The 26,850-nt window shown below is 49.3% G+C and overlaps 2 protein-coding genes across 2 annotated transcripts; both read left to right on the forward strand.

The window, feature by feature from the left end:
- The first annotated feature begins 169 nt into the window (after positions 1-169).
- Positions 170-8,472, forward strand: sapcd2 (suppressor APC domain containing 2). The gene is made up of 8 exons (XM_042337431.1): positions 170-411; positions 633-1,027; positions 3,847-4,155; positions 5,288-5,421; positions 6,184-6,330; positions 6,960-7,061; positions 7,355-7,456; positions 8,287-8,472. Exons 1-8 carry the CDS (start codon positions 170-172, stop codon positions 8,413-8,415), a joined length of 1,560 nt encoding a protein of 519 aa, XP_042193365.1. The 3' UTR covers positions 8,416-8,472.
- Positions 8,473-14,271: 5,799 nt separating this feature from the next.
- LOC103184645 (ectonucleoside triphosphate diphosphohydrolase 2) lies at positions 14,272-26,384 on the forward strand. Its single transcript, XM_007902778.2, has 9 exons — positions 14,272-14,513; positions 18,031-18,148; positions 19,616-19,766; positions 20,327-20,486; positions 22,431-22,658; positions 23,380-23,649; positions 23,968-24,087; positions 24,784-24,921; positions 25,897-26,384. Exons 1-9 carry the CDS (start codon positions 14,400-14,402, stop codon positions 26,098-26,100), a joined length of 1,503 nt encoding a protein of 500 aa, XP_007900969.1. The 5' UTR covers positions 14,272-14,399; the 3' UTR covers positions 26,101-26,384.
- The last annotated feature ends 466 nt before the right edge of the window (positions 26,385-26,850 follow it).

Below are 26,850 nucleotides of genomic sequence, written 5' to 3' on the forward strand. Positions count from 1 at the left end.
GGCGATGATGGTGGTGGTGATGATGATGGTGGTGATGATGATGGTGATAGTGATGATGATGATGGTGGTGGTGATGATGATGGTGGTGATGATGATGGTGATAGTGATGATGATGATGGTGGTGGTGATGATGGTGATAATGATGATGGTGATGATGGTGATAGTGATGATGATGATGGTGGTGGTGGTGGTGTTCAATGTGAGTTTGAAAATGGGAACCTGTTGTGTGTTCAGTTTGACTGGACCCCAATGGACCAATCAGCGTGAGGCTCCGAGTCCCCCGGCCAATCAGCGTGAGGCTCCGAGTCCCCCGGCCAATCAGCGTGAGGCTCCGAGTCCCCCGGCCAATCAGCGCCGGGGTGGGGGGGGAAAGGAACGTGGAGAGGAGTGGGTGACGTCACAGAGGGAAAAGTAACAAAAACTTTTTTCCCGCCACGTGACCCCGCGCCGAGACTCTCCTCTCTCTCTCTCTCTCTGTCTCTTTTGGGGGAAAAAAAGTCCATCAAACAAAAACCTCAATTAAAAAACCCCAAATACCTGTGGTTTTGACCCTAAAAAAACCACACAGCCCCAGAGGAGGAGGAGGAGGAGCCGCCGCCGCCGCCACCGCCGCCGCCGCCGCCGCTATGCAGCCCGCGGGGCCGGGGGGGCTGTGCCCCGGGGCTGTGCGCGGGGCCGGGCCCGGGGGAGCTGGAGCTGGAGGCGGGGCCGGGGCCGGGGCCGGGCTGCCGAGGGCTGCCCCGGGCTTTCCTGCACAGCCTCCGGACCCTGTTCGACATCCTGGATGACCAGCGGCGGGGTTTGGTGCACCTGCGGGAGATCGAGTCTCGCTGGCGGGGAGGGGAGGCTGACGAGGCCGAGGCGGCCCGAGTCCTGCAGTGTCTGCGGGACGTGGCCCCGCCCTCGGGGTACCTCACCTTCCACAGCTTCGTGATCGGACTCCGCTCGTCCCTCTTCGCCTCCGAGAGCGGCCGCCACCCGGGCGGGGGGGGCGGGGGGAGCGGGGGCGGGGCTGCTGCTGCCAACGGTGAGTCCGGAGGGAGGGAGAGTGGGGGGGAGGGAGGGGGGGAGGGAGAGTGGGGAGGGGAGGGAGGGAGGGGGAATGGGAGAGTGGGGGGGGGAGGGGAATGGAGAGTGGGGAGGGGGGAGGGAGGGGAATGGAGAGTGGGGGGGAGGGAGGGGGGGAGGGAGGGAGGGAGGGAGGGGAATGGGAGAGTGGGAGGGGAGGGAGGGAGGGGGAATGGGAGAGTGGGGGGGGAGGGGGGGAGGGGGAATGGGAGAGTGGGGGGGAGGGGGGGAGGGGGAATGGGAGAGTGGGGGGGGGGGGGAGGGAGGGGGAGGGAGGGAGGGAGGGGGAATGGGAGAGTGGGGGGGGAGGGAGGGAGGGGGAATGGGAGAGTGGGGGGGAGGGAGGGAGGGGGAATGGAGAGTGGGAGGGAGGGGGGAGGGGGAATGGGAGAGTGGGGGGAGGGAGGGAGGGGGAATGGGAGAGTGGGGGGGAGGGAGGGAGGGGGAATGGGAGAGTGGGGGGGGAGGGAGGGAGGGGGAAGGGAAGGGAGGGGGGGGAGGGAGGGAGGGGGAATGGGAGAGTGGGAGGGAGGGAGGGGGGAATGGGAGAGTGGGAGGGAGGGAGGGGGAATGGGAGAGTGGGAGGGAGGGAGGGGGAATGGGAGAGTGGGGGGGAGGGAGGGAGAATGGAGAGGGGGAGAGGGAGGGAGACATAATGGAGGGAGGGAAGGAGGGAATCGAGGATGGAGGGGAAAGAGGGAGGGAATCGAGGATGGAAGAGGGAGGGAGGGATGGAGGGGAAGAGGGAGGGAGGGGGAAGAGGGAGGGAATCGAGGATGGAAGAGGGAGGGAGGGATGGAGGGGAAGAGGGATGGAGGGACTCGAGGATGGAGGGGGAAGAGGGATGGAGGGAATCGAGGATGGAGGGGGAAGAGGGATGGAGGGAATCGAGGATGGAGGGGGAAGAGGGAGGGAGGGATGGAGTCAGGAAAGAAAGCCAAGTGCAAAAACGGAGCCGTGTTGCCCGGGTTTATATTTTCCCGCAGTGCCATTTTCAACTTTTTAAAGATAAATGAAATGTAAAATTGTATTTTTATCCTTTTCCATTTGTGTGGAGCCGGAGGGTGCAGAGTCTCTTGTAAGGAGTGGAGTCCTGTTGCTCAGTGGTTAGAGCACTCGCTTTGCAAGCGAGAGACCTGAGTTCAATTCCAGGCAGAGGGCGAAACCTTGGGCAAGTTTCCTTACTCCACACAGAGCCTAATAATAATCCCTCCAAAACCAAAACAATAATAAATTGGTCATTTTCAATCTACGACTGTTTGTGGGACATTGCTGTGCGCAATTGGCCGCCGCGTTCGCCCACAAATATACAGTCAATTCACTTTACAGTGTGTTCTGTGAAGCGCTTTGGGACGTCCTCTCCCGACGTGAAAAGCGCTATATCAAATGTAAGGATTGTTATTATTATTACTATAAGGTTCAGAGATCTCTTCCCCCACTCTCCTTCCTCCCCCACCACCACCACAAAAAATACGCACATCTACTGTACTTGGTAAAGAATAATAATCCTCGCCTCATCGCGTCACCGAGACGTCTCAAAGCGCTTCGCAGATTATACTGTAAATTGAACTGTTTTTTTTTTCATTTGTAGGCGAAACGCGGCAGCCAATTGCACACAGCGGAGTCCCACAAACAGTCGTGGATTGAGTGACCCGATTTTTTTTTTTTTTGTGAGGGATTACTACCCCCTGTAAAAGCGATCGGCCCAATCGACCACCAACCGGGTTCCTCCTCACTGCTCGGTAAACCGGAGTAAGGAAACTTGCCCGAGTAAACTGATATCTCGACCCTGGTTTAACTTGTCACCGCCGCTCCAGGCCTTGTGCTGACAATATCCGAGCCCCAGTTATTTATGTATTCGTATATGTGCCTAACTCGCTCTCCTGATAACTTGTCGCTGCCCCTTTTCCCCCTGGAGTGACACGTTATCAGGTGTTTGACTATGTAGACGCAGGGTATGGTGTGTGGTGGGCACTTGCGAGCACTGCGCTGCTGGAGATGATGTCCTTTGGATGAGATATTAAACCCAATACCTGTCTGTAGGGAAAGGTGTGGAGAGAGTGAGGGGACGAGATGGAGAGTCCCCTGAATGGAGTTCCAGAGAGCGAAGCGTTGAACCCCCACCTGAGGTGGGGGGCATGAAGTAGGCTCGTTGAGGGAGCAGCCAGGGTTGCAGGAGGTCACGGAGGGTTGGGGGGGGGTAAGGCTGTGGGGGTATTTGAAAGCGGGGGATCGTAAATTCCTTTGGGGAATATTCACAACTGTGCTACACGTATTTAATGTGTGTGTGTGTGTTAGTCTGACGCAGAGGTAGTGCTCTCGTCTCCTGTCAGAAGGTTGTGGGTTCAATCTCCCCGGGTCGGGACTTGAAATCAGATGATGCTCCAATGCAGAGCTGCTGGGGAGTGTGTGTTGCATTGTCCGGGGTGTCATCCTTCGGATGCGACGTTAAACCGAGGTCTCATCTGCCTTGTGCGGGTGTTCGAAACGAGAAGGGAGATTCTCTCACCCCGTGTCCTGGCCAACGAATCCCCCAATAGAAAATTGGTCACTCGCTCCACGGCTGTTTGTGTGACGCTCCTGTGTGCAAACCGGCTGCCGCGATTCGCCCACACAAATACACAGTCACTCCACTTCACAGCATACCCTGTGAAGCGCTTTGAGATGTCTCAGCAACGTGATAAAGCGCTGTGTCAAATCCTAGGATTGTTATTGTTGTTGACGCTTGCGGTTTGGAGGCTTCGTAAACGTTAGGGATTCCCTCCGTGTTCAACGCAGGGTCCAGAAGAACCGGGAGCATAGTCTTCAGGAGTAACGTGAGGCCGGTCGGCCCAGGTGTGTACGGAGGCTGCCACCAGCCCCGCTCCGCCACCGGGCAGCCCAAAGCCCTCGCAGTAAAGCACACCAACCACAAGGGAGCTCCGGAGAGGCGCAAATCCCCCTTGCGGGTGAGATCCATGAACACTCCAGACCTGGTCCAGGAGCGGGTCAGCGAGGCGGACCCTGACTGCTGCGCAGTGCGAGGAGACGGACATCACAACACGGACTGCCAGGACCAGATGGAAGTGCAGATGAATGTGCAAACAGGTGTGAGAGAGAGGGGCGTTTCTCGTGACAATACACCTTGTCGTTTATTCGTAAATAAGTATTTATTTATTATAAATTTCTAATACAGTTCTTTATTATTATTTATAATAAGCAAATATCTGGCACTGTCAAGCACCCTGCAAACCAATATAAATTTATATTGCCTGAGGGACGCTGTATAAAACACCAGATTGTTGTAGTTGTTGAGTGTCCTGCCAATACTCGCTCCCTGATACACACAGGGAGTAGGTTCCAGGGGACGTTATAGACATCTTGTGTGGGGCAGACAATATTGATGCGTCTGCATGGCTCGGTTGGTGGCGCTGGACATTAGCCGTGAGTAACGAGTTTGTGGGTTCAAACCCCACGTCAATACGTTAAATGGTTTCTGCTGTCTGCTTTCTTTCGGGGGAGAAATGTCACAGAACTTATTTTTTTCGGGGGGTTAAATGGGTCTGTGATGTGATGAGTGAGGGAGGGAGGGAGGGAAGGAGGGTTGACTGGATGGATAGAATGTTGTAATTATTGGTCTCTGCCACTGGAGGGAATCTGTGAGAGAGAGAGAGATCCAACTCCATTCAATGAACCCGCGCTCATTGTTTCATTGTTTGTTGGCGACTCCGAGACCTGGTGCAATAGATACTGAGTGTATTCGGAGCGGGCAAGAAGCTACCGTGCCTCGCCCGGCCAGAACATTCAGTGGAATAGCGGCCCGTCCACTCCCTCCGCTTGGCCGACTCCATGTCGCCCGGCCCACGGTCAAGCGGTCAGGCCTTCAGCCTCTCTGCCCCCACCCTTTGGAGCTCCATCCCACATTCCCTTCGCCTCACCCTAGCTTCACACCCTTGCCTCCTTCAAGGCCGTATCAAGACCCTCCTTTTCGACTGTGCCTTCGTTCACCCGCCTACCCCAAACCCTCTCCACCCTCCACCCCACCTGATCCCCAAACACCACCACCCCCACCCACCCACCCCCCACCCCCCCGATACCAACCTCCCCAAATTCCTGAAGTCCAGAGGCTCTGGACATCCTGCCAACGTGAAAGATACTGCACACGTGTAATGTGTTGTAGTTGATTAAAGCGCAACAAGCCGCGATGGCCACGTCACTGTTGGCCCTCTTGCCTCCTCAGGTGTGGAGGGAAAGTGTATGAGCCGCTATCAGAGTGAGAGCAACGCCACGGGAATGCCCTACTCACGGAGAGGCAACCGCGATCGGACTCAACCCCGGAGACACACCATAACCAGCGGGGTTGACTACGACTTGGTGAGCTTTACACTCACTCACTCACACTCACCGCCCCCCCCCACTTACTCACTCAATCACTCGGGAGACACTGTTATTCAGTGTAGTTATTTGGGGACCTGCTCCCAGGAGTTTTCCAGTAACAACCTGCCATCCAGTATGCTGCTGGGGACAGGTGGCTGACACAAGCCCTGGGAGTTTCAGAGCAGGAGGGAATTAAAGGAACATTGTGTGTCAGCCTGGCTCAGTGGTGGCTCTCTCGCCCCTGAGTCAGAAGCTTGTGGGTTCAAACCCCCACGTCTGGACATCGCCTAAGCTGACACTCCAATGAAACACTGGGCGGGGGGTTATGTTGTCAGAGGTGCCGTCCTTTGGACGAGTTGTTGAACCAAGGTCCCGTCTGCCAGTTCAAGTGAATGTTAAAGATTCCGTGGCACTATTCGGGAAGAGGAGGGAGTTTCTCTCTCCCGCTGTCCTGCTCAACAACCGCTCAAATAAAATTGGTCGCTCACTCCATGGCTGTTTGTGGGACACTGCTGTGTGCAATTGACTGCTGCTTTTTGCTCACAAAATACAGTCACTCTATGAAGCACCTTGAGACGTCACAACGATGTGATAAGGAGCGATATCAAATGCAAGGTTTATTATTATTATGTTGTATTTTGCTGTCAAGGAAGGAACTTTTTGGTTTGAATCTCAAACTTTCCTTCCGATTTGTCTTGGAAGCTGTGTGTGTGTTCTCACCTCTTTCTCTCTCTCTCTCTCTCCCCCCGTTGATCACAGCTGAAGAGGATGAAGGAGCTAGAACAGGAGAAAGATGCTTTACTACAGGGACTGGAGGTGGTGGATTGTGCCCGGGAATGGTACCTCCGGCAAATCCAGGCTGTTCAAGAGCGACAGAAACAAGTTGGGAAAATCACAGACGCTCGTGTGAGTGAAGCCACCGCCTGTGATTAACAGAGAATCCTTCCCCGAGCAATCCCAGCCACTTAGTGAGACACTGCTGTGCACAATTGGCTGCTGCGTTTCGTCCACAAAACGTAGTCCATTCACGTTACAGTTTATTCTGTGAAGCGCTTTGAGATGTCTCGAAGATGTGATAAGGCTCTATATCAAATGCAAGGATTATTATTATATTATTATAAGGTCTGAAATGCTGTTCTCTGTCCAGCGCCTTGGGACGTCCTCCCGACGTGAAAGGCGCTATACAAATGTAATCTTGTTGTTGTTATTACTGATAATCTCCGTCACTGCTGGAGGTGTTTTCAGTGTTCCTCGCTCCCCTTCCCTGCGGGATCCTTTTGGTTGAATTGGGGGGAAAAAATGGGAGACGTTTCCCCCTTGCCTTTCCCCAGCTGTCGTCTCCAAACCCCAGCTCGGGTACAAACCCTTCACTGACCAGCACATTGGGACGTCCTCCTGACGTGAAAGGTGAAAGGGAGCTGTATGTTTTTTCTTGCCTGATCTGTGTGTGTGTGTGTGTGTGTGGTGTGCCGGCAGTTATGTGATATTCCCTCACACACTCTCTCTCTCTCTCTCTCTCTCTCTCTCTTTTGCAGGAATTCTGCTCGGAAAATAACAAGAAGCGAATGAGTCAACTTCTATCCAAACTGCAGGAAGTGAAGCTTTGCCTTCGTGACCTAATCTCCTCGTCTGGGAAGGTGTGATTTTAACATTGCAGATTTGCCCCTTTCCGGTTTGATTTAGTTACGGGCTCCGAGACTAGAGGAACGTTCTTTCTGTATCCCTCTGCCTTGCCCCCATCTTCAGGTCCCGCCTGAAGACCTTCCTATTTGACCGTGACTACGGTCACCTTCTCTACCCCCCGCCACCCACCCCAGCGTTGTGTGCTCCACCACTGCCGAGCGCTCTGGGGCGCTGTCCTGCTTGAGGGGCGCTGTGTAAATGCAAATTATTGTTGTGGTTGTTGAGTGTTCTGCTGTTTGCCCCTCAGCCCTGGACGGCTTCGTGCTGTGATGTGAATGGATTGCCGGCCGGGCCTGGGAACAAGCAGCACGTTACCATGCTGAAGGAGCAGAACCGCTTGCTGACCAAGGTAGGTCACGGGCTGCGGTCACACGGCTTGGGTTGCGTGGGTCTGTTTCCCACGTGTGCGTCTGTCTGTGTGTGTGTGTGGGTGGGGGGGTGGTGTGAGGAGACCGCCTATATGTGTGTGTGTGTGTGAGTGGGGGAGGCCGCCTGTCTGTGTGTGAGTGGGGGGGGCCGCCTGTCTGTGTGTGAGTGGGGGGGGCCGCCTGTCTGTGTGTGAGTGGGGGGGGCCGCCTGTCTGTGTGTGAGTGGGGGAGGGCCTGTCTGTGTGTGAGTGTGCGAGGGCCTGTCTGTGTGTGAGTGTGCGAGGGCCTGTCTGTGTGTGAGTGTGCGAGGGCCTGTCTGTGTGTGAGTGTGGGGGGGCCTGTCTGTGTGTGAGTGGGGGAGGCCGCCTGTCTGTGTGTGAGTGGGGGAGGCCGCCTGTCTGTGTGTGAGTGGGGGGGCCGCCTGTCTGTGTGTGAGTGGGGGGGCCGCCTGTCTGTGTGTGAGTGGGGGGGGCCGCCTGTCTGTGTGTGAGTGGGGGGGGCCGCCTGTCTGTGTGTGAGTGGGGGAGGCCGCCTGTCTGTGTGTGAGTGGGGGGGGCCGCCTGTCTGTGTGTGAGTGGGGGGGGCCGCCTGTCTGTGTGTGAGTGGGGGGGCCGCCTGTCTGTGTGTGAGTGGGGGGGGCCGCCTGTCTGTGTGTGAGTGGGGGGGCCGCCTGTCTGTGTGTGAGTGGGGGGGGCCGCCTGTCTGTGTGTGAGTGGGGGGGGCCGCCTGTCTGTGTGTGAGTGGGGGAGGCCGCCTGTCTGTCGGCACACAGTGTTTCGTTATTGATGCTAATTGATTCCCCGTTTTGCAGGAAGTGACCGCGCAGAGTGAGCGCATCACCCAGCTGGAGCAGGAGAAATCGGCGCTCATCAAACAGCTGTTCGAGGCACGAGCTCGCAGCCGAGTTGACAGCAGCCACCTGGACTCCACCTTCATCTAGGTCTCTGCACCCACAGCACTCCACAGCACACACACACACAGCACTCCATCACCGCGCGCACACACACACACACACAGCGCCACACACACACACACACAGCACTCCCATCACCACACACACACACACACACACAGCACTCCCATCACCACAACACACACACACAGCACTCCATCACCACACACACACAGCACTCCCATCACCGCGGGCACACACACACACAGAGCACTCCATCACCACACACACACACACAGCACTCCACAGCACACACACACAGCACTCCATCACCGCGCGCACACACACACACACACAGCACTCCCATCACCACACACACACACAGCACTCCCATCACCACAACACACACACACAGCACTCCATCACCACACACACACAGCACTCCATCACAGCGCATACACACTCCATAGTAATAATAATCCTTGCATTTGATACAGCGCCTCATCACGTCATTGAGACGTCTCAAAGCGCTTCACAGGATACACTGTAAAGTGAATTGACTGTTTACTTTGTTCCCTCGGAAAATGATCCCCCGATCAACTAACAACTGGATTCCTACTCGCTGCTGGGTAAACAGGTGCGTGTGTGGAGGAAGGAAACGTGCCTAAGGTCTCACCCTGCCTTGGATTCAGACCCAGGTCCTCTCGCTTGCGAGGCGAGTGCATTAAAACTCTACGGTACACAACACTCCATCACTGCAGCCTGAGCTAAAAGCTTTTTTGGGGGGAGGGTGGGGGTACTATGTATGTGGGAATAGTAACTGGGGGGGGCAGGGAAAAGGGAGGGGGGCTTAGTTACTGTGGGTACGACATTGAGTGTTAAAGTTTATGAGGTTTCTAACTTGAGGGCGATGCTGTGAGTTTGCAGAGCTGGTGGTACGTGTTGAGAATGTGGCTGATCTCTTGCTGCCGCTCTATACGGTCATTTCAATTCATCAGATCAGCAGCGGAGATCTCTCTCTCTTTTCTTTTCTCTCTCCTCTCTCTTCTTTCGTAATAAAAGTAACTGAAATATTTGCTGGCCATTTATATTAACCAGCGAACAGCCAGCGGCAGCTGCTTGTTGTCAGGCTCGTACACTGCGCTCGCCCAGCAACCTCGCTCGGATAATAATAATAATAATAATAATCCTTTCATGTGAAATTTCGCCCACAAAGTATGCAGTCACTACGCTTTACAGTGTATCCTGTGAAGCGCTTTGAGACGTCTCAAGGACGTGATAAGGCGCTGTATCAAATGCAAGGATTGTTATATGTAGCGCCTTATCACGTCGTTGAGAAGGCACTTTACAGAATCTACTGTAAAGTGGATTGACTATATATATTGTGGGTGGTAGCGATCGTTTCAGATCAGAGCCTTCAAGGCTGTGTGACTGGAGGCTTCTCCCAGTGCTCAACAATAACAACAACAACTTGCATTTATATTGAGCCGCTCCACACTACGTACGGTGTACGTGGACTGCTTCCACATCCACAAGGGGGCTGGTCCCATCTAGTCTGGATATTTGGGGTCTTATTTTATTTGGTACATATGAATATCTGGTCTGTATGTGTGTGTCTCCCACATCTATGTGCGTACACCTCTCTCTCACCTTCCATGTCTGTGTGTGAGTGTCTCTCTTTTTCCTTATATGTGTAGCTTACTGTTGCTCTGCTCGCGCATGTGTGTGTGTGTTCGTGTCTCTCTAATATGCGCCTCTCTACCAGTGCTTCTGTGTCTCTCCGAGCCCAGTTGCTCAGTTGTGGAGGTACAGAGAGCTGACTTGCGTGCAGTTTATGTGACTTTCTACTGTATTAAGCAGCCGACTTGGGGAAAAAAATAAAACGTATTGAACAAAACTCATTTGGTGGGTGATTTTCAGCAGATAGAATCCAAGCCGTCAAGACTGTGATATCACTGTTTCTCGTCACAATACTCTGTTGTATTCCTTAACGACAACTGGATCTCAGCGTTAAAGGAGTTTGACTTGTGACATTTTGCTGCCCTTGTCTGAGAATGAGAGGTCATTGGGAACAGTGTTGCCCTGAGGAGTAATAACCATCCACTCAATACTTAGCAGCGGATGAACAAAGCAACGGATCTTTTAATTTCCTTTCTCCCCCCAACATCCTTCCCATTAGGACTGGAACATGCAAAGGAGGGTTTAACCGCCAATCTGTGCCTAAGTTAACTGATCTCAATAACTTGCACTTATAAAGCTTTGTGTCTTCTACATAATAAAACAACTCAGAGCATTTAACTGAAACGAGTAGTGGAGCGATTTAGAGGTGACGCAAGTAAAGGAGATGTTTGAAATTTGGTGTGGGGGGTGGGGAGGGAGAGTTTTGGAAGAGCTCCAGAGGATAAAGGCTGAATGCGCGGCTTTCGAATGCTGTTGGGAAGGAGCGAGACATGAGCAGTAAACCACAGTGTTACATAAGAACCCTTGAGTTTTTTGTGGCGCCTCGTCACGTCGTTGAGCTCTCTCAAAGCACTTCACAGATTATACTGTAAAGTGGATTGACTGTATTTTGTGGGCGAAACGCGGCAGCCAATTGCGCACAGCAGCGTCCCCCGAACAGTCGCAGATTGAGTGACCAAATTGCAAAAAAAAGTTAAGGGATTATTTACCCCCCGGGTGAACGATCCACCGATTGACCAACAACTGGGTCCCTAGTTACTGCTGGGCAAACAGAGGCGTGTGGAGTAAGGAAACTTGCCCAACATTTCACCCTGCCCGGGGATTGAACCTGGCTCCTCTCACTTGCGAGGCGAGTGCTCTAACCAATAGAGCTACAAGACTCCATGTCTTTCACATATCAAATGCACGGGACATGCTCAGTGGTTAGAGCACTCGCTTTGCAAGCGAGACACCTGGGTTCAATTCCTGGCAGGTCAGGGCGAAACCTTGGGCAAGTTTCCTTACTCCACACAGAGCCTAATAATAATCCCTCCAAAAAAAACAAAACAATAATAAATTGGTCATTTTCAATCTACGACTGTTCGTGGGACATTGCTGTGCGCAATTGGCTGCCGCGTTCGCCCACAAATATACAGTCGATTCACTTTACAATGTGTTCCGTGAAGCGCTTTGGGACGTCGAGAAGACGTGAAAAGCGCTACATCAAATGCAAGGATTATTATTATATCATTATTATAAAGATTACTATTATATTATTGTAAGCATTGTTGCGTTCGAGAGGCTTCCTGGACCCTTTGGTCTTGTTATGAATTTCTGAGTACTCCCAACGCTAGCGTGGAAACGGTGCTTGCGTCAAATGGATCTCTTGGGGTCAGAGCAAGCTGATCCTGCCTGCAACCACCGCTGGTTGTCTAACAAGCTAAGCTTGTTTAACAGGTAAACAGAGCTACGCAAACAAGAGCAGATGCCTGGCGCAAAGTGCTTTGCTTCTGGGGCTCGAGCTAAATGGGCGCACGGGGAACAATTAGAACACTTGCTGTGCAGATTGTCGCTGTTCAGACCTGACAAAGACCTGGTTTGATTCTAACCTAATTCCAAAAATGATTTCCTCGGAAGATAAACACAGTCACCCGAGCCTTACTACGTCATTGAGACGTCTCAGCCCGCTTCACAGAATATACTGTAAAGTGACTATATTTTCTGGGTAAAGCACAGCAGCCAATTGCGCACAGCAGTGTCGTGGATTGAGTGACTTTTTTTGAGGAATTATTACCCCTGGAAAAGCAATTCCTGGTATTGCTGGACAAACAGAGGCGTGCGAAGTAAGGAAACTTGCACAAGGTTTTGCCTGGGAATTGAGCCCAGGTTCCTCTCACTTGTGATGCGAATGCTGTCATCACTAAGCCACAGAAACTCGACTGACCGAGAACATTTTCTTACTCTTTCCCTCTCTTTCATTTTGTGTATTCTCTCTCCTCTCTCTCTCTCTCTCTCACATCTGTAAAAAAAAAACATTTTGTGGCGTCTCCAATTGTAACACACCGAAAGAAAGTCTCGCCGACTTTTTTCCTCTCAAAAAAAAGCTGATGGCAACTTAACAGAGAATCTTCAGAGATAAAAAAGGTTTCTTTCGCAACCTCCTGCTGGTTGGGACTGAATTCCCTCAGCAATTTGTACAACTTGAACTTCTCAGCAGTTTATCTGGACTTTATTGTCAGCATTCACTGTCCTGGCCATGTGTCCAGAGCTCAACAAATGCACTCGCTATAAAATATATTCTTGAAAGCTTTTGCCCCAACTTGTTTCCAAATAGCCCAGCATTTACATTTGTTCCTCTTTCTCCCGTGCAGTTAGAATCCGTAGCAGTAAGTGGGAACCCGGGTCCTTTGCCGATATGGTGGATCGCTTTTTTCCGGGGCTAATAATCCCTTCAAAAAAAAATAAATAATTTGCTCACCCAATAATTTGGCCAACACAACAACAGCAGCATATCACGTTTGTATAGCGCCTTTCACGTTGGGAGGATGTCCCAAGGCATTGAACGCAACTGAGCATGAAACGTGAAATTATTTTTCCCAAAGTGCAGCACACGCTTAATAGTTATCAACTAATATATAATATATAAAGAAAGTATCTGGCGCTCATCCTAATTTCTCTACAACTTAATGTTACGCAATAATTGGCAATCATTTGTCCAATCTCTTCAATTTAGTGCCATCAGAAAATTTAGACTCAAATTCCCCCCCCCCCCCCCCCTCACCCCCACATGTCCATATCCAAGTCATTAACGGATTGTGTGTTAAAAACAAATCCCAATACAATGCCCTGGGGTACATCATCATATCGTCAGCATTCACTGTCCTGGCAATGTGTCCAGAGCTCAACAAATGCACTCGCTGTAAAATATGGAGACACATGTATTGATTCTCTCACTCTCAGGCAATCCACTTTACTTCCACTAATACCCAGGGCTTTGCATTCATCTCATGCAGGATGGAACACATTGCAACAATAATGCATTGCCACTAATGCCTCCATTCAGTTCTAATTTAAGAATGCAAGCGATTATAGAGAAAGGATATATAACCTATGCAATAATTAATGAATGGAGGCAGATGGAGTCAGCGATTAATGTGACTTTAGTAGGATATGAAACTTGGCACCATTGGATAACCCATTAAACAGAGGCCTGCACATTTCCAAGGGACCATTGCTTCATTTTAAATTTAAATGTTCGATGGCAGAGACAAGTCATGTTTTTTTAGGTTGGACGGGTGTCTGATACTCATCACCAGGCATTCAAACCCAACTGAGGTTTCCATGCATCCCACCTACTCATGGAAATCCCAGAGATAGATTGTTGGAATGGAATGTGCTCTCTCTTTCCCTGGAGGGATGCATCCCACTTACCTGATTCCGGAAAGTATTAAGCGCGGGTTGGAGGCATGTGAAGTAGGGAAACTTTCCTAAGGTTTCGTCCTGCCTTGGATTCGGACCCGGGTCCTTCTCAGTTGCGAGGCGAGTGCTCTTAACTACTACGCTATTGGACTGCCCTATCCAATGTCTATCCAGAGATACTTGCTTGAATTGTCAGGTGTTGGTTTGGTAACATGGTACTCAGTACAAAGCGAGCTTAGATTTGAGTCAAGCCCTTATTTCATTGTTCACATCACCGAGTTGTCTGAGAAACCTAAATCTTAAGAGATATTTACACAGAATCATTGAGGCGTGGCCACTTGGTATCTGAATGATTCATTGCTAACTGTGTCTCTACTTGTTAGGGCTGCCAATGCTCTTTTTCTCTGTGTGTCTTTGTCTCTCTGTGCGTCTCTCTCTTACCAAATTGCTATTTGCACGGCATTGGAATGACATAGCTGGAGGGAAAGCAGAGGGAAGATTTGAACTCTTTTTAATTGTTCTTGTGGGTTTTTTTTTTTCGCCCAGTGGCTGGATAAAGGAAACCAATCAATTGCCAGCAAAACGAATCAAAAGCAAAGTGACGCTTCCTGCCTGTTGCATTCTACTACTTAACTTGCAAACAGTGCGGTGTCTCAAAGGCGAGAGAGAGAGAGATGGGCAGATTGTGTTACGTTGGGATCTCGGTTGCTCTCTGTGTTGCTGGGCTGTTAGGTATTATTCTACTCTGTGCCACTTCCAAAGACTTGGAGTCGGTCTCCCCCTTTCAGGTGAGCCTATTTAACCCAGGTTTTCTTCCTCCTTTTGAGGGAGGGATCGGTGTAAACTAAATCAAATTGTGCTGCGAAAATGTACAACTGATTGCTGAGCAGGAAATGTGCAATGCAACGTTATAATCTGCAGCAAACGTTCCCTGTTATACAATGCAGTAAATAGACTACTATATTGTGCTGTAAAGATAACAATAATAAGCCTTGCATTTGATGCAGCGCCTTATCACGTTGTTGAGACGTCTCAAAGCGCTTCACAGGATATATTGTAAAGTAGGTTGACTGTATATTTTGTGGACACAGCACAGCAGTCAATTGCGTACAGCAGTGTCCCACAAACAGATTGATTGACCAAATCAGTATTATTATTAAAATATTGTAGAGTGCTATGCAGTGCAGTGAACAGACACTGCTGACTAAAAAAAAATTGCCCAAAGATAGTCAATTCGCTTTCCAGTGAAGCCCTTTGAGACGTCTCAACGACACGATAAGGCGCTATATCAAATGCAACAACAAATTTTATATGGTGCAGTACAACTGTTATATTGTTTAGCAAATGTGCAGTGGTCTCTCTCTCTCTCTCTCTCTCCTCCCCAAACCCCTTGAATCCTGCCACAGCCTCACCCCACCCTATCCTTCTCGGTTGGGTTTGGATACTCTTAAGCACGGTGATGGTTTTACACAGGGTTAACACCAGCCTGCTTCACAATGCCCCCGCCACACCACCCCACCCTTCCTTTGGCGCTCGAGCTTTCAATCGTTAGCTCTGCCCATCCCCCACCCGCACCCGCTCTCTATAACTCCCCTCTTCGAGTCAGTCCCTCCGCTCGGTTCGTTCAAAACCAACCTCAAGATGTATCTCTTTCCCGCCCTTTTGGTTATCGTAATAATAACAGTAGTTATCCTTGCATTTGATACAGCGGCTAACCGCGTCTTTGAGACGTCTCAAACACTTCACGGAATATACCGTAAAGCGGAATGACTGTGTATTTTCTGGACGAAAAGCGACAGCCAACTGCGCACAGCAGTGATCCACAAACAGTCGTGGGTTGGTTGCGTGACCAAGTTATTACTTTTATCGTTTCCCCCACCCGCCCCCAGCTCAGCCGCGCAGCCAGAAGTGTGACCCAAGCCCTTTGAGACATCCGTCCCGACTCGAGAAGTGTTAGATAAATTTCAGCAGTGTTGCACAATGTTATTTCATAAATGCAGAACTATCTATAACACTAGATACTGGAGATCAAAGTCAATTAGTTTCGTGTGTGTCTTGCACATCGGTGATAGCGGATAAGGGGTTGGGGCTCAGAGAGACAAATCACAAAGCTCTGGTAGTTACAGCTGTTGGAGACATTTTAGTGGTTGTTGATGTGGTTCTGGCTTTGTATTAGACTGACTCTTAGTAGCCGAGTGCAACGTTCTCTAGTTTCCTGGAATTTCTAATCTATTCTACCATCAAACTGCTAAGAATCCCGACTATCTTAAAGTGAGCTTCTCCAAAAAACGTGCGGACAACCTGAGTGTGGTGTAGGATTGTAACGTAAAGAACGGAATGTTTTTGCATCGGGAGAAAGGGAAAAATGTAACAGAAGATGTTTGTACGTTGCATTTGTTTTGGATTTCTGTTGTCCCGAATATTAGATTTATATTAAAACAAATCAACTGCCAACAGGTGCGCAATCGACATGCGATTAAAACCTGGTTTTAAAAGGGCCAGGGGGACGTTTCGCCAAAATCTTTGATTTACCCGCACAAAAGCCGTTTACTTAGCCTCTTTTGCACTGACAAAACATTAGGAAAAAATCCCTTAAGGGAGCCACAAACGTGTTCAGAAGCATTGACCTGCAAATAACCAACCTGTGGAGTCCTGTAGCTCAGTGGTTAGAGCACTCGCTTTGCAAGTGAGAGACCTGAGTTCAGTTCCAGGCAGAGGGTGAAACCTTGGGCAAGTTTCCTTACTCCACACAGAGCCTAATAATAATCCCTCCAAAACCCAAAACAATAATAAATTGGTCATTTTCAATCCATGACTGTTTGTGGGACATTGCTGTGCGCAATTGGCTGCCGCGTTCGCCCACAAATATACAGTCAATTCACTTTACAGTATATTTTGTGAAGTACTTTGGGACGTCTAGAAGACATGAAAAGCGCTATATCAAATGCAAGGATTATTATTATTATTATTACTTGTCTCATTTAACTGGATCGTTATTGTGAGCTCGCAGGGGTGGGGCACGATAGTTTGATCTGCCCCTTAACATAATGGATGGTCGAGCAGACAGTTCCTTGCACGTCACTCAAGAAACCGATGCAATTAGAATAAAATAACTATTGGATCGTTTCCCAAGAACTGCCTTTTTTGGGGGGCAGGATTGAGCTGGTCACAATTCTTATAAGTACCGTATCATTCTTTAAGGTCCTTTCACAAACACGCCACCTCTAGATTGTAAAGTAGACAACGTATTCTAAATAGGTTATAAGTTATTTGAATGCATACAGTTGATTCACTTTGAACCCGAGTCCACTCTCTTGCGAGGCGAGTGGGTTAACCAGGAGCATCAGATCCTGGTTAAAGCCATGCGCGCAACAGAGGGTTAATCGTTTGGCTTGTGTGCACAGATCCGCACCGATCGCAGGCAATCTGGAGTCATTCGGAGCTATCCACATAACAGTCTCCCTCCAAAAGCTGCGGAGTTGAACCTTGAGACTGGGTTTCATTGTTAAGACATCAAACTGTCAACAGCTTAATTTCCTATCATCAGTCGCTCGCTGTTATACACTCTCAGCTGCAACTGGGTGTGGCTTTGTGTCTAAGCAGTACACAAGGGGGTGGTGGGGGGTTAATGAGCAACAAGCAGAACATATAAACTCTATCGACCTTATCTTCATTGCAAGGTGTGGGTTTGTGTGGTTTTTTTTATATTGCACGGTGTTGGAATTCAGTCGAAATACGACCAGCGTTTAGATTGAAAAGAATAATGCAAAGAAATGGCAATATTAATCCTTGCATTTGGTAAAGCGCCTTCTCAACCACAAGAATGACAACGGCTTGAACTTTACACAGCGCCCCTCGCGCAGGGTAGCTTCCCAGAGCGCTTGACAGTGGCGGAGAACGACGCTGAGCCAGGAGGAGTGGGGGGTGGTGACCGTAAGCAAGGTCAAAGAGGAAGGTCTTCAGGTGCGACCTGAAAAAAGGGGGAGGAGGGGGCAAGGCTGAGGGATTGAGAGAGAGAGTTCCAAAGGTTCGGGGCGTTAGTGGCTAAAGGCACGGCCACCGATAGCGAAGAGGAGGGGACGAGCGATGAGCAGGAGGCCGGAGCTGGCCGAGCGGAGGTGTCCTGTGGTGGAGCGTGGGAGGGAGCAGGTCGGAGGGAGGGGAATGTTGCTGGCCGTAACCGAGTGAGTCACAGCAGATACGCACAACCTTCTCAATCAGAAACTAGCATTGAATTGTATCACTGATTGATGTCGTCTGTGAAAGGGAAGCTGACCTTGTTTTCTCATTCCCTCCGTTTGGCAGTATGGCATTGTGATCGACGCCGGCTCATCACGCAGCACCTTATTTGTTTACAAGTGGCCGTCCAGCAGAGAGAACAACACTGGCATCGTCAGCCAACACAGCTCGTGCCGTGTGAAAGGTAAACAGAAGGCTCAGGTGTAGCCCTGACGTCTGTCGTTGCTGAGAGACTGGATTAAGGTCCGATGGCAAAGTGTTAGCCAATGTGCTATGAGCAGGGATCCGCAGTGTAATTTACATCTGAGGAAGGAGGGGGCAAGGCAGAGTGATTGAGGGAGAACGTAAGTGTTTGCTAGGCAGAAGATAACCAAGGTCCATCTCATTCCCCTTCCAGCATCCTGGTAGCCACTTGATCCAAACTATACACTGTGTATCCTGAGATATTTTTTAAGAGGGTCTCAAAGTTTCGGGGCGATGAGGCTTGAAAGCCCGGCCAATGGTGGAGCGGAGGGGACGAGGGACGTTGTGTTTCACCCGGAGGACGGCACCTCCCACAATGCGGTGCTCCTCCCAGCCCTGCACTGGAGCGTCAGCCCGGACTGTATGAGTTCAAAGTCTGACGTGGAGCCTTCCGACTGGGAGGCAGGAGTCCTACAACTGAGCCAGGCTCCAACACACCGATATTAATAATCATCATCATCCTTGCCTTATCACGTCGTCGAGACGTCTCAAAGCGCTTCACGCGATATAGTGTAAAGTGTAGTGACTGTGCTTGTTTGTGGGCCAAACTTGGCAGCCTGCAAGTTCTGCGTGTTGTTTGATTATTCACGTGACACAGAATATGAGAACTCTGAGGTTTAAGCTTTCTTTTTATTCCGAGCAATCAATAGCTTGGTCAAAGGATGCAAATTACATTAACATTTACCATCAACAGCATTAAAATGGAAACTTCAATGATGCACTCAGTTTAGTCATCAATCATCATTATGAAAGGATTAGAGTATAAGAGTAGGGAAGTCTTGCTGCAAGGGCCCTGGTGAGACCACACCTGGAATACTGTGTGCAGTTTTGGTCTCCTCATTTAAGGAAGGATGTACTTGCCTTGGAGGGGGTGCAGCGTAGATTTACTCGGTTAGTACCAGGGATGAAGGGGATGAGCTACGAGGATAGGCTGACCAATTTGGGCCTATATTCTCTGGAATATAGAAGAATTAGAGGGAATCTTATAGAAACCTACAAGATCATCAAAGGGCATAATAGAGTAGATAGTGAGAGATTATTTCCCCCGGTTGGAGAAGCTAAAACCAGGGGTCACAACCTTAAAATCAGAGGCAGCCCTTTCGCACTGAGTTGAGGAAGAACTTCTTCACTCAAAGGGCGGTGAATGTTTGGAACTCACTACCCCAAAGGGCTGTTGACGCTCAGTCCTTGAACATATTCAAGACTGAGATGGATAGATTTCTTACTGCAAAAGGGATTAAGGGATATGGGGGTAAATCAGGGTCAGGTTACTAGCTGGAGTTAGATTAGAAGATCAGCCATGATTGAATGGCGGGGCAGGCTCGAAGGGCCGAATGGCCTACTCCTGCTCCTACATGTTATGTTATCACCGATCACAACTGACCATTTGCTTTGTTCATCGCTTCAGGCTCTGGCATCTCGGGCTATGCCAACAACCCAGGAAATGCGGGCAGGAGTCTGAAAACATGTCTGGAACAGGCTCTACATGACATCCCAGAGAGCTCACATAAGCAAACTCCCCTGTACCTGGGAGCCACAGCAGGCATGAGACTGTTGCAGTAAGTTCTTTAAAGTGTTCCGAGACCTCGTCTGGCTTGATGGGCGCAATATAAATTCAAGTTGTCGTCGTACACAGGCTGTATTGTGAATGCAGTGTAATAACCTCATAGCAATAATTCTTGCATTTGATATAGCGCCTTTTCACATCACTGAGACGTCTCTAAACACTTCGCAGAATATATTGCACAGTGCCCCACAAAACAACCATGGATTGAGTGACCACATTTTTGCGAGACGAGTGCTCTAACCACTGAGCTCCGGGACTCGACAGTAATGTAAACAACTGGGTGCTGAGGTTGTCTCTCACACATGCCCACAGATATACACACACAAGATTTCGCCTGTTTTTTGCCCACAAAATAGAGTCAATTCTCTTTACAGTATATTCTGTGAAGCGCCTTGAGACGTCTCGAAGACGTGATGAGGCGCTGTATCAAATGCAAGGATTGTTATTATTTTAATTCTTTCCACTGAACGTTCGCGAGGCTTTGGTATGCAAAGCCTTCAGCCATTTGACCTCCTGCTCTGAGCATTTAGATCTGAATTGCCGCTGTTCCAGTCTGACAGATTCCAAGGCCGAGGAGAATGTCCTTACTGCCGTCGCTGACACCATGAGATCTTACCGCTTCGATTTCCGAGGAGCCAAGGTCCTCACTGGCCAGGAGGAGGGCTTGTTTGGTTGGGTCACCGTCAACTACCTACAGGAGAATTTCATCAAGGTAAGAAAGTGACAAGCTAAGTTACTGGTAAGTGGAGTCCTGTAGCTTAGTGGTTAGAGCACTTGCCTCGCAAGCGAGAGGACCTGGGTTCGATTCCCAGCAGGGAGTATACAGTCGATTCACTTTAAAGTGCTTCAAGATATCTAGAAGACTTGATAAGGCACTAAATCAAATTATTATTATTAATAATAAATCCTCCCTCCCTGGTTAGGAAAGAGCAGACAATTTGGGGAATGATTTCTGACATGATTCTCCAGGGACTTTCCTGACAAACATGACAGAGCGAAATCATCAAACGAGATCCATTAAAAGAGATGTCATCAGGCTGCTAAGGAGTTGTATGGTCGATTCCCATCCTTCCCCCCTCTCTCTTCCTCCCCGAAAGGCATTCTATTATCTCGTGGCCAATGTGGAACTGTTATCGTGACCATCTGATGCAGTGAAGCTCTGCATCTGAGTGTGTACACTTGTTTGCAAATCGCTAATGATCTTGCCCAGAGCATGTGAAATTAGAGCAACGACCACTTGCTTATTATTATAATTATTATTGATGTAAAGCATATAACAATCAATCCTTGTGCAGTAAAAGTAGCACATGTCATACCTTTATCAATCATACAATCGCCTATTAACAATAATAATCCTTGCATTTGATATAGCGCCTTATCACGTCTTAGAGACGTTTCAAAAGCGCTTCACAGGATATACTGTAAAGTGAATTGACTGTACTGTGCACAGCAGTGTCCCACAAACAGTCGTGGATTGGAAAGTTGTAAAATGTTATGGTCCCGACTGATAAGACTTATGTGAGTTTGACTGTATTTGGTACAGCCCCTCGAGTTATCATCTCAAGGATGATATGGCTGAGACTTGATCTAAGTCTCTTTCTCCTGCTTACCTCCCCCCTCCCCACTTATCATGCTCGAAGCACCAACAATATAGCTGGTTCCATCTCCCGCTGAAACACAGAGAGGACGCTTCCGTCCTTGCTTTGTCCTCTTCTGGTGGGAGATTTCGGGCTGTTTGATCTGTGCGGTGACTCTCATTGTTCGAAATTCATTTGTTTTCCGACTGGCGTTGTGAAGTAACCATCTCTTTTTGAAGACAGTCAGAAGCATCTTTTGAACCCCCTGTTCTCACAATTTAACCCATTCCTGAAAAAAAAAGGCCGCTGACACAATCAAACCAGGCCGAATGGAAATAATAATAAATGTGCCTTTCCAAAACTGCACCACAAAAAAAGGATTGGTAACCAGCTCCAGGGCATAGTCAGATAACAAATCCCACAGTCCTATTGTAATGATGCTGTTAATGTGGACTCAGCTGTTCTACTGCTAATCTCTGGTACAAAGGCTTCAAAATTGCCTTGTGCGTTACGCCTTTGTAAGATCGACAACAGAGGGTGAAGGCAGTGGAACAATTCTTCTTGATTGTAGACATGGAGGTCTGAGAAGGAACACTGCTGGAGGGAGGGAGGGAGGGAGGGAGGGAGGGAGGAGGGAGGGAGGGAGGGAATCCTTGCATTTGATAATTTGGTCACTCAATCCATCACTGTTTGTGGGACCTTGTGCGCAATTGGCTGCCTACAAAATACATAGTCAATTCACTTCACGGTATTTTCTGTGAGACGTCTCAAATAATAAATATAAATTGATCATTTCAAACCACGACTGCTTGTGGGACGCTGCTGTGCACAATTGGCTGCCGCGTTTCACCCACAAAACTTACAGTCCGTTCACTTCGGTATTTGCTGAGAAGCGCTTTGACACGTCTAAAAGATGTGATAAGGCGCTATATCAAATGGAAGGATTATTATCGGTATTAAAAACAAGGATTACTATTAAAACTAGCCCAGACTGGAACCAAATTTGCATCTGACCTTAGGAGAAGACTTAATCTCATCTCTTACTCTCACCATTGACCTATTTGCTCCTCCCCTCCCAGTACAACTGGATTGGCCAATGGATTAAGCCCAGAAAGAGGACCGTTGGGGCCATGGACTTCGGAGGAGCCTCCACACAGTTGACCTTTGAGACCACAAAATCGATGGAAAACCCTAACAGTTTGATGGTTTTGAAGCTGTATGAACACGAGTACAAGGTCTACACTCACAGCTACCTGTGCTACGGCAGGGATCAGGTCATGAAAAAGGTCATGTTTCAGATGATGAAGGTGAGACTCAACAACAACTTGCATCTACACAGCACCCTTCACCCGGAGGCAGTGCCTTGGACATTTAAAAGAGACCGAGCCTGACACCGAGGAGAGAGGGTGGGGCGGGAGGGAGGGAGGTGTCCATAAGCACGGTCGAAGAGGAAGGTTTCCCATCCAGTAGCCCAAAGGGTTGAAGACAACCCGATCCCAAAAGCCCAAGCGCAGAACAGGGTTTGAAGTGGACAAGTGCCTCGCTAGTCTGTATAAATCCAGCACTGGTGACAATCTGAGAATAAGTGTGGCGGGTGGGGAGTGGGGGAAGCAGGAGAAAGAGACTTAGATCAAGTCTCAGCCAATAGCTTTGGGTGGGTATTAAGGTAAGCAGACTGTTGGCAAGTTTCACTGACCCTGAACAGAAAGGAAAGTCCTGTTCCGGTGGATGTTAAAGATCCCATGGCACTACTTGAAAAAAGTTCCTCTCTCTCCCGGTGTCCTGGGCAACAATTCCACCTCCACCCATCACCCCCCCACCCAATAAAATCGGTCGTTCACTCCACGGCTGTTTGCAAGACATTGCTGGGCGCAAAACTGGCTGCCGGCAAAATACACTTCCATACTCCACTTTCTAGTATATCCTGTGAAGCGCTTTGAAACGTCTCGACGATGTGATAAATGCAGGGATTATTATTATTAATGTACTTGAATTCCTAAATCGACTTGTGTCTCATCCTTTGTGCAGAAGCAGCAATTCGGACCTCAGGTGATGAACCCGTGCATGCCTACGGGTTACCAAACCAACCGCACTCTGGGCTTCATATACAACAGCCCGTGTATAAAGGAGGAGAGACCGACCAACATATCCGACAGCTCAATAGTGACCTTCATCGGCAGCTCCAACCCGACCAAATGCAAAAACTACCTGCAGGAAATCTTTGACTTCCAATCCTGTAACTTCAGCAAATGCTCCTTCAACGGAATCTATCAGCCCCGACTTACCGGCGACTTTATGGTAAATTCAAGCGGATAATAATAGTAATCCTTGCATTTGATCTAGTGCCTTATCACTTTGTGATATATCGCTGTGGTCGATATGGGACACTGCTATGCGCACTTGGCTACTGCGTTTCAGTATAGTCCACAGTATACATAGTCACTATACTTTATAGTATATCCTATGAAGCGCTTTGAGACATCTCGACAATGCGATAAGGCGCTATATCAAATGCAAGAATTATTATTATTATTATTATTAGCTTCGGCCGTTTCAATGCTTCGTGGCGGTAAGAGAGGCTGAGTTTATTCAATGATATCCTGTTCTTTCACCCAGGCCTTTTCAGCCTTCTATTACACGATAAATTTCCTGAAGACCACTCTGAAGAAAGACATTACCACACCTCATGAGCTGGAAGAGGCAGCCAAGAGCATTTGTGGAGACAGCATCGAGCAGGTAACTATTACTACAACAACAACTGGTGTTTGACAGTGCCTTTCACGCAAGGCAGCGTCTCAGAACGCTGTAACGGCAACAAACAGAATCTCACACTAGTCCAGATAATGTTTCACCATCCCCCAGGGAATGTGTCTGCGGTGCAAGGTGTGTGCACTCGAGCGGCCATGCATTTGAGCAGAGGAAATGGAATGATTTTATAAATAAACAATTTTTAAAAAAATTAAACTGATAATTTGGTCACTTCAATCCACGCCCGTTCGTGAGACGCTGCTGTGCGCAATTGTCTGCCGGGTTTCGCCCACAAAATGTACAGTCGCCACACTTTACAGTGTATTCTGTGAAGCTCTTTGAGACGTCTCAAAGACGTGATAAGGCGTCGCATCAAATACAAGGATTATTATTATGTTATTATTTTGTAATGTTTTCATCGGTTCGTTAAATATCTCAATCCTGTAACGTTCTCTACACACCTGTGTTAGTTAACATATGGTTCACACAACTCGCATGTTAGAGCCAATGATTGATCCTGGAGAATAGAAACGGAACAAACCTGGAGAGGGCGTTTAGTTAATGATGAAATAATAATCCAGGTTATTGTGGTGCCTGATCAGGCTGCCACATTGACATTCATTATTACAAGGTTTCACAAAAAAAGGGGATTGAATAAAAGTGTTCTCCCCTTGCTTTCCCCAGCTCCGTGAAAAAGCCCCCACCGTAAAGATTGAGAGACTGGTGGATTACTGCACCACCTCCCTCTACATTCACATCCTGACGATCGAAGGGTACAAGTTCAACAATGAGACCTTCAAAAACATCTCCTTTCAGCTAAAGGTTTGCATCAACTGACTTGTTAATAATATTCTTTGCTATCTCATTGGGTCGGCCAGAATCAATTGGTTTGGTGAATCTCTCTCTTACTCTCTCTGCCTTTCAATAGAAGTGTTCTATACTGACTTATCCACTCCCTCCGCTCAGCGGGATCCGGCCTGCTCCATGCCCCTCCGCCCTGCCTGCCCTACCATCGGCGGTTGGACCTTCAGTCTTTCTGTCCCTGCCCTTTGGAACTCTATCCCACTGTCCCTTCACTTCGCCCTCTCCGTTGCCTTCTTCAAGGCATGTCTTAAGACCCTCCTCTTCAACTGCGCCTTCGGTCACCCTCCTACCCCCACCCTCCCTGACCTGCACCCCTCCTGATCCCAACCCCCAGATCCTTGACTGTCCAGTCGTCCCAACATGAAAGGCGCTATACAAATGTAATTTGTTGTTATTGTTGAATAAATAGCAAAAGCTTTCATTTTGGCAGTGAATAACTCACCTGCTCTCTTCAGTACCTACTCTCATAAGAACATAAGAAATGCTCGATGAAAAAAAGACCAAGGTCCATCTAGTTTGACTTCCACCTTCCTGGCGGTCACATGCACATATGTCCCGAACTCCCTCTGTACTATATCCCATAATGTTATTAAAGAAAACTATCTAATCTGTGCTTGAAAGAATCAGCACTTCCTGCTTCAGCCATCTCGCTAGGGAGCCTGTTCCACAGGTTCACTATTCGCTCACTGAAATAGTGTTTGCGTAGATTTGTTCTGAATTTACCCCTTTCAATCTCAGGCCGTGTCCTCTGGTTTTACTATGCTGGACAAGTTGAAGCAGCCTGACTCATAGTCCAGTCCTTCCATTCCTCAATCATACTTCATCAGTTTGGCCATTTGCGGGAGGTATTCGGGGCCCTTTAGGAATTGTGGGGGGAGATTATTGCAGGAGAGAAAAGAAAACGATTCACACAATGTCTGTGTCTCTCTGCAGGCTGGTGACACGGAGGTCGGTTGGGCGCTGGGATACATGCTGAACCTCACCAACATCATGCCCGCAGAGCAGGTCTACTTGCACAAGAGCCAAGCGATGGAGGCCTGGGCTGTGCTCATCGTTCTCTTCATCGTGGTGGTGGTGATGGGCGTCGTCATCTTGCTCGTGTCACTGCGCTCTGCGATGGACAACACAGTGTTATAGTGATGGCGGCCTGGCCACGAGCAGCATAGTCACCCGTTACTGCTAACCAACCAAACCCGCCCCATTTCCTTGGGTCCTGGCAGATCTGACGTTGGCGTTGTAATGAGACGAAGTTCAGACGCCAGGACGACACAAGGCCATCAGCTGGGAACACGCAGCTCACGCCTCAGCCTAGTCGCGCTTGTTCGCTTGTTAGTCGGAGGATCCACGGAATGACCTCGTGTAACGCGCTTGCTACTGCAACTGATACTTTGTTCGTGAACACGCTCACGTGATGGCTGTTGCGGGAACGCTACCCTGCGTGGGGGGCTGCTGTGTAAACGCGAGCTGCTGCTGCTGCTGTTGTTGTTGTTGTTGTTGCTGCTGCTGCTGCTGTCGACGGACGCACTCTGGCTGTTCGTGAACAAGTGCAGCATTCACCGCAAACCGACCGATAACGCTGTGTAGACGCACTGAATCCTCTTGTCTGAGTTTTTTGGATCGTTGCCTGTGACTCGGGGTGAGGCGGGGGGTGGGTATGGCGGGGGGCGCGACGCGGGTCTGACACGTATGGGAACGGATACGTGCAGGAAAGCTCCAGTCCACGCCAACGCTGTGTCGCGGGTCACGCAAAGTCTTTGGGGGACGGATTGCCGGTTCCCGCAGTCACTTTTAATTCCTCCCCCTTCGTGGTGCTCAACGTCAACGTGTCCTTGCGAGTCGGCCTGGCTCAGTGGTAGCGCTCTCACTCTCTCTCTCTCTCTCTCTCTC

The sequence above is a fragment of the Callorhinchus milii genome, unplaced genomic scaffold, assembly GCF_018977255.1.
Source record: "Callorhinchus milii isolate IMCB2004 unplaced genomic scaffold, IMCB_Cmil_1.0 Scaffold8, whole genome shotgun sequence".
NCBI classification, from domain to species: Eukaryota; Metazoa; Chordata; class Chondrichthyes; order Chimaeriformes; family Callorhinchidae; genus Callorhinchus; species Callorhinchus milii.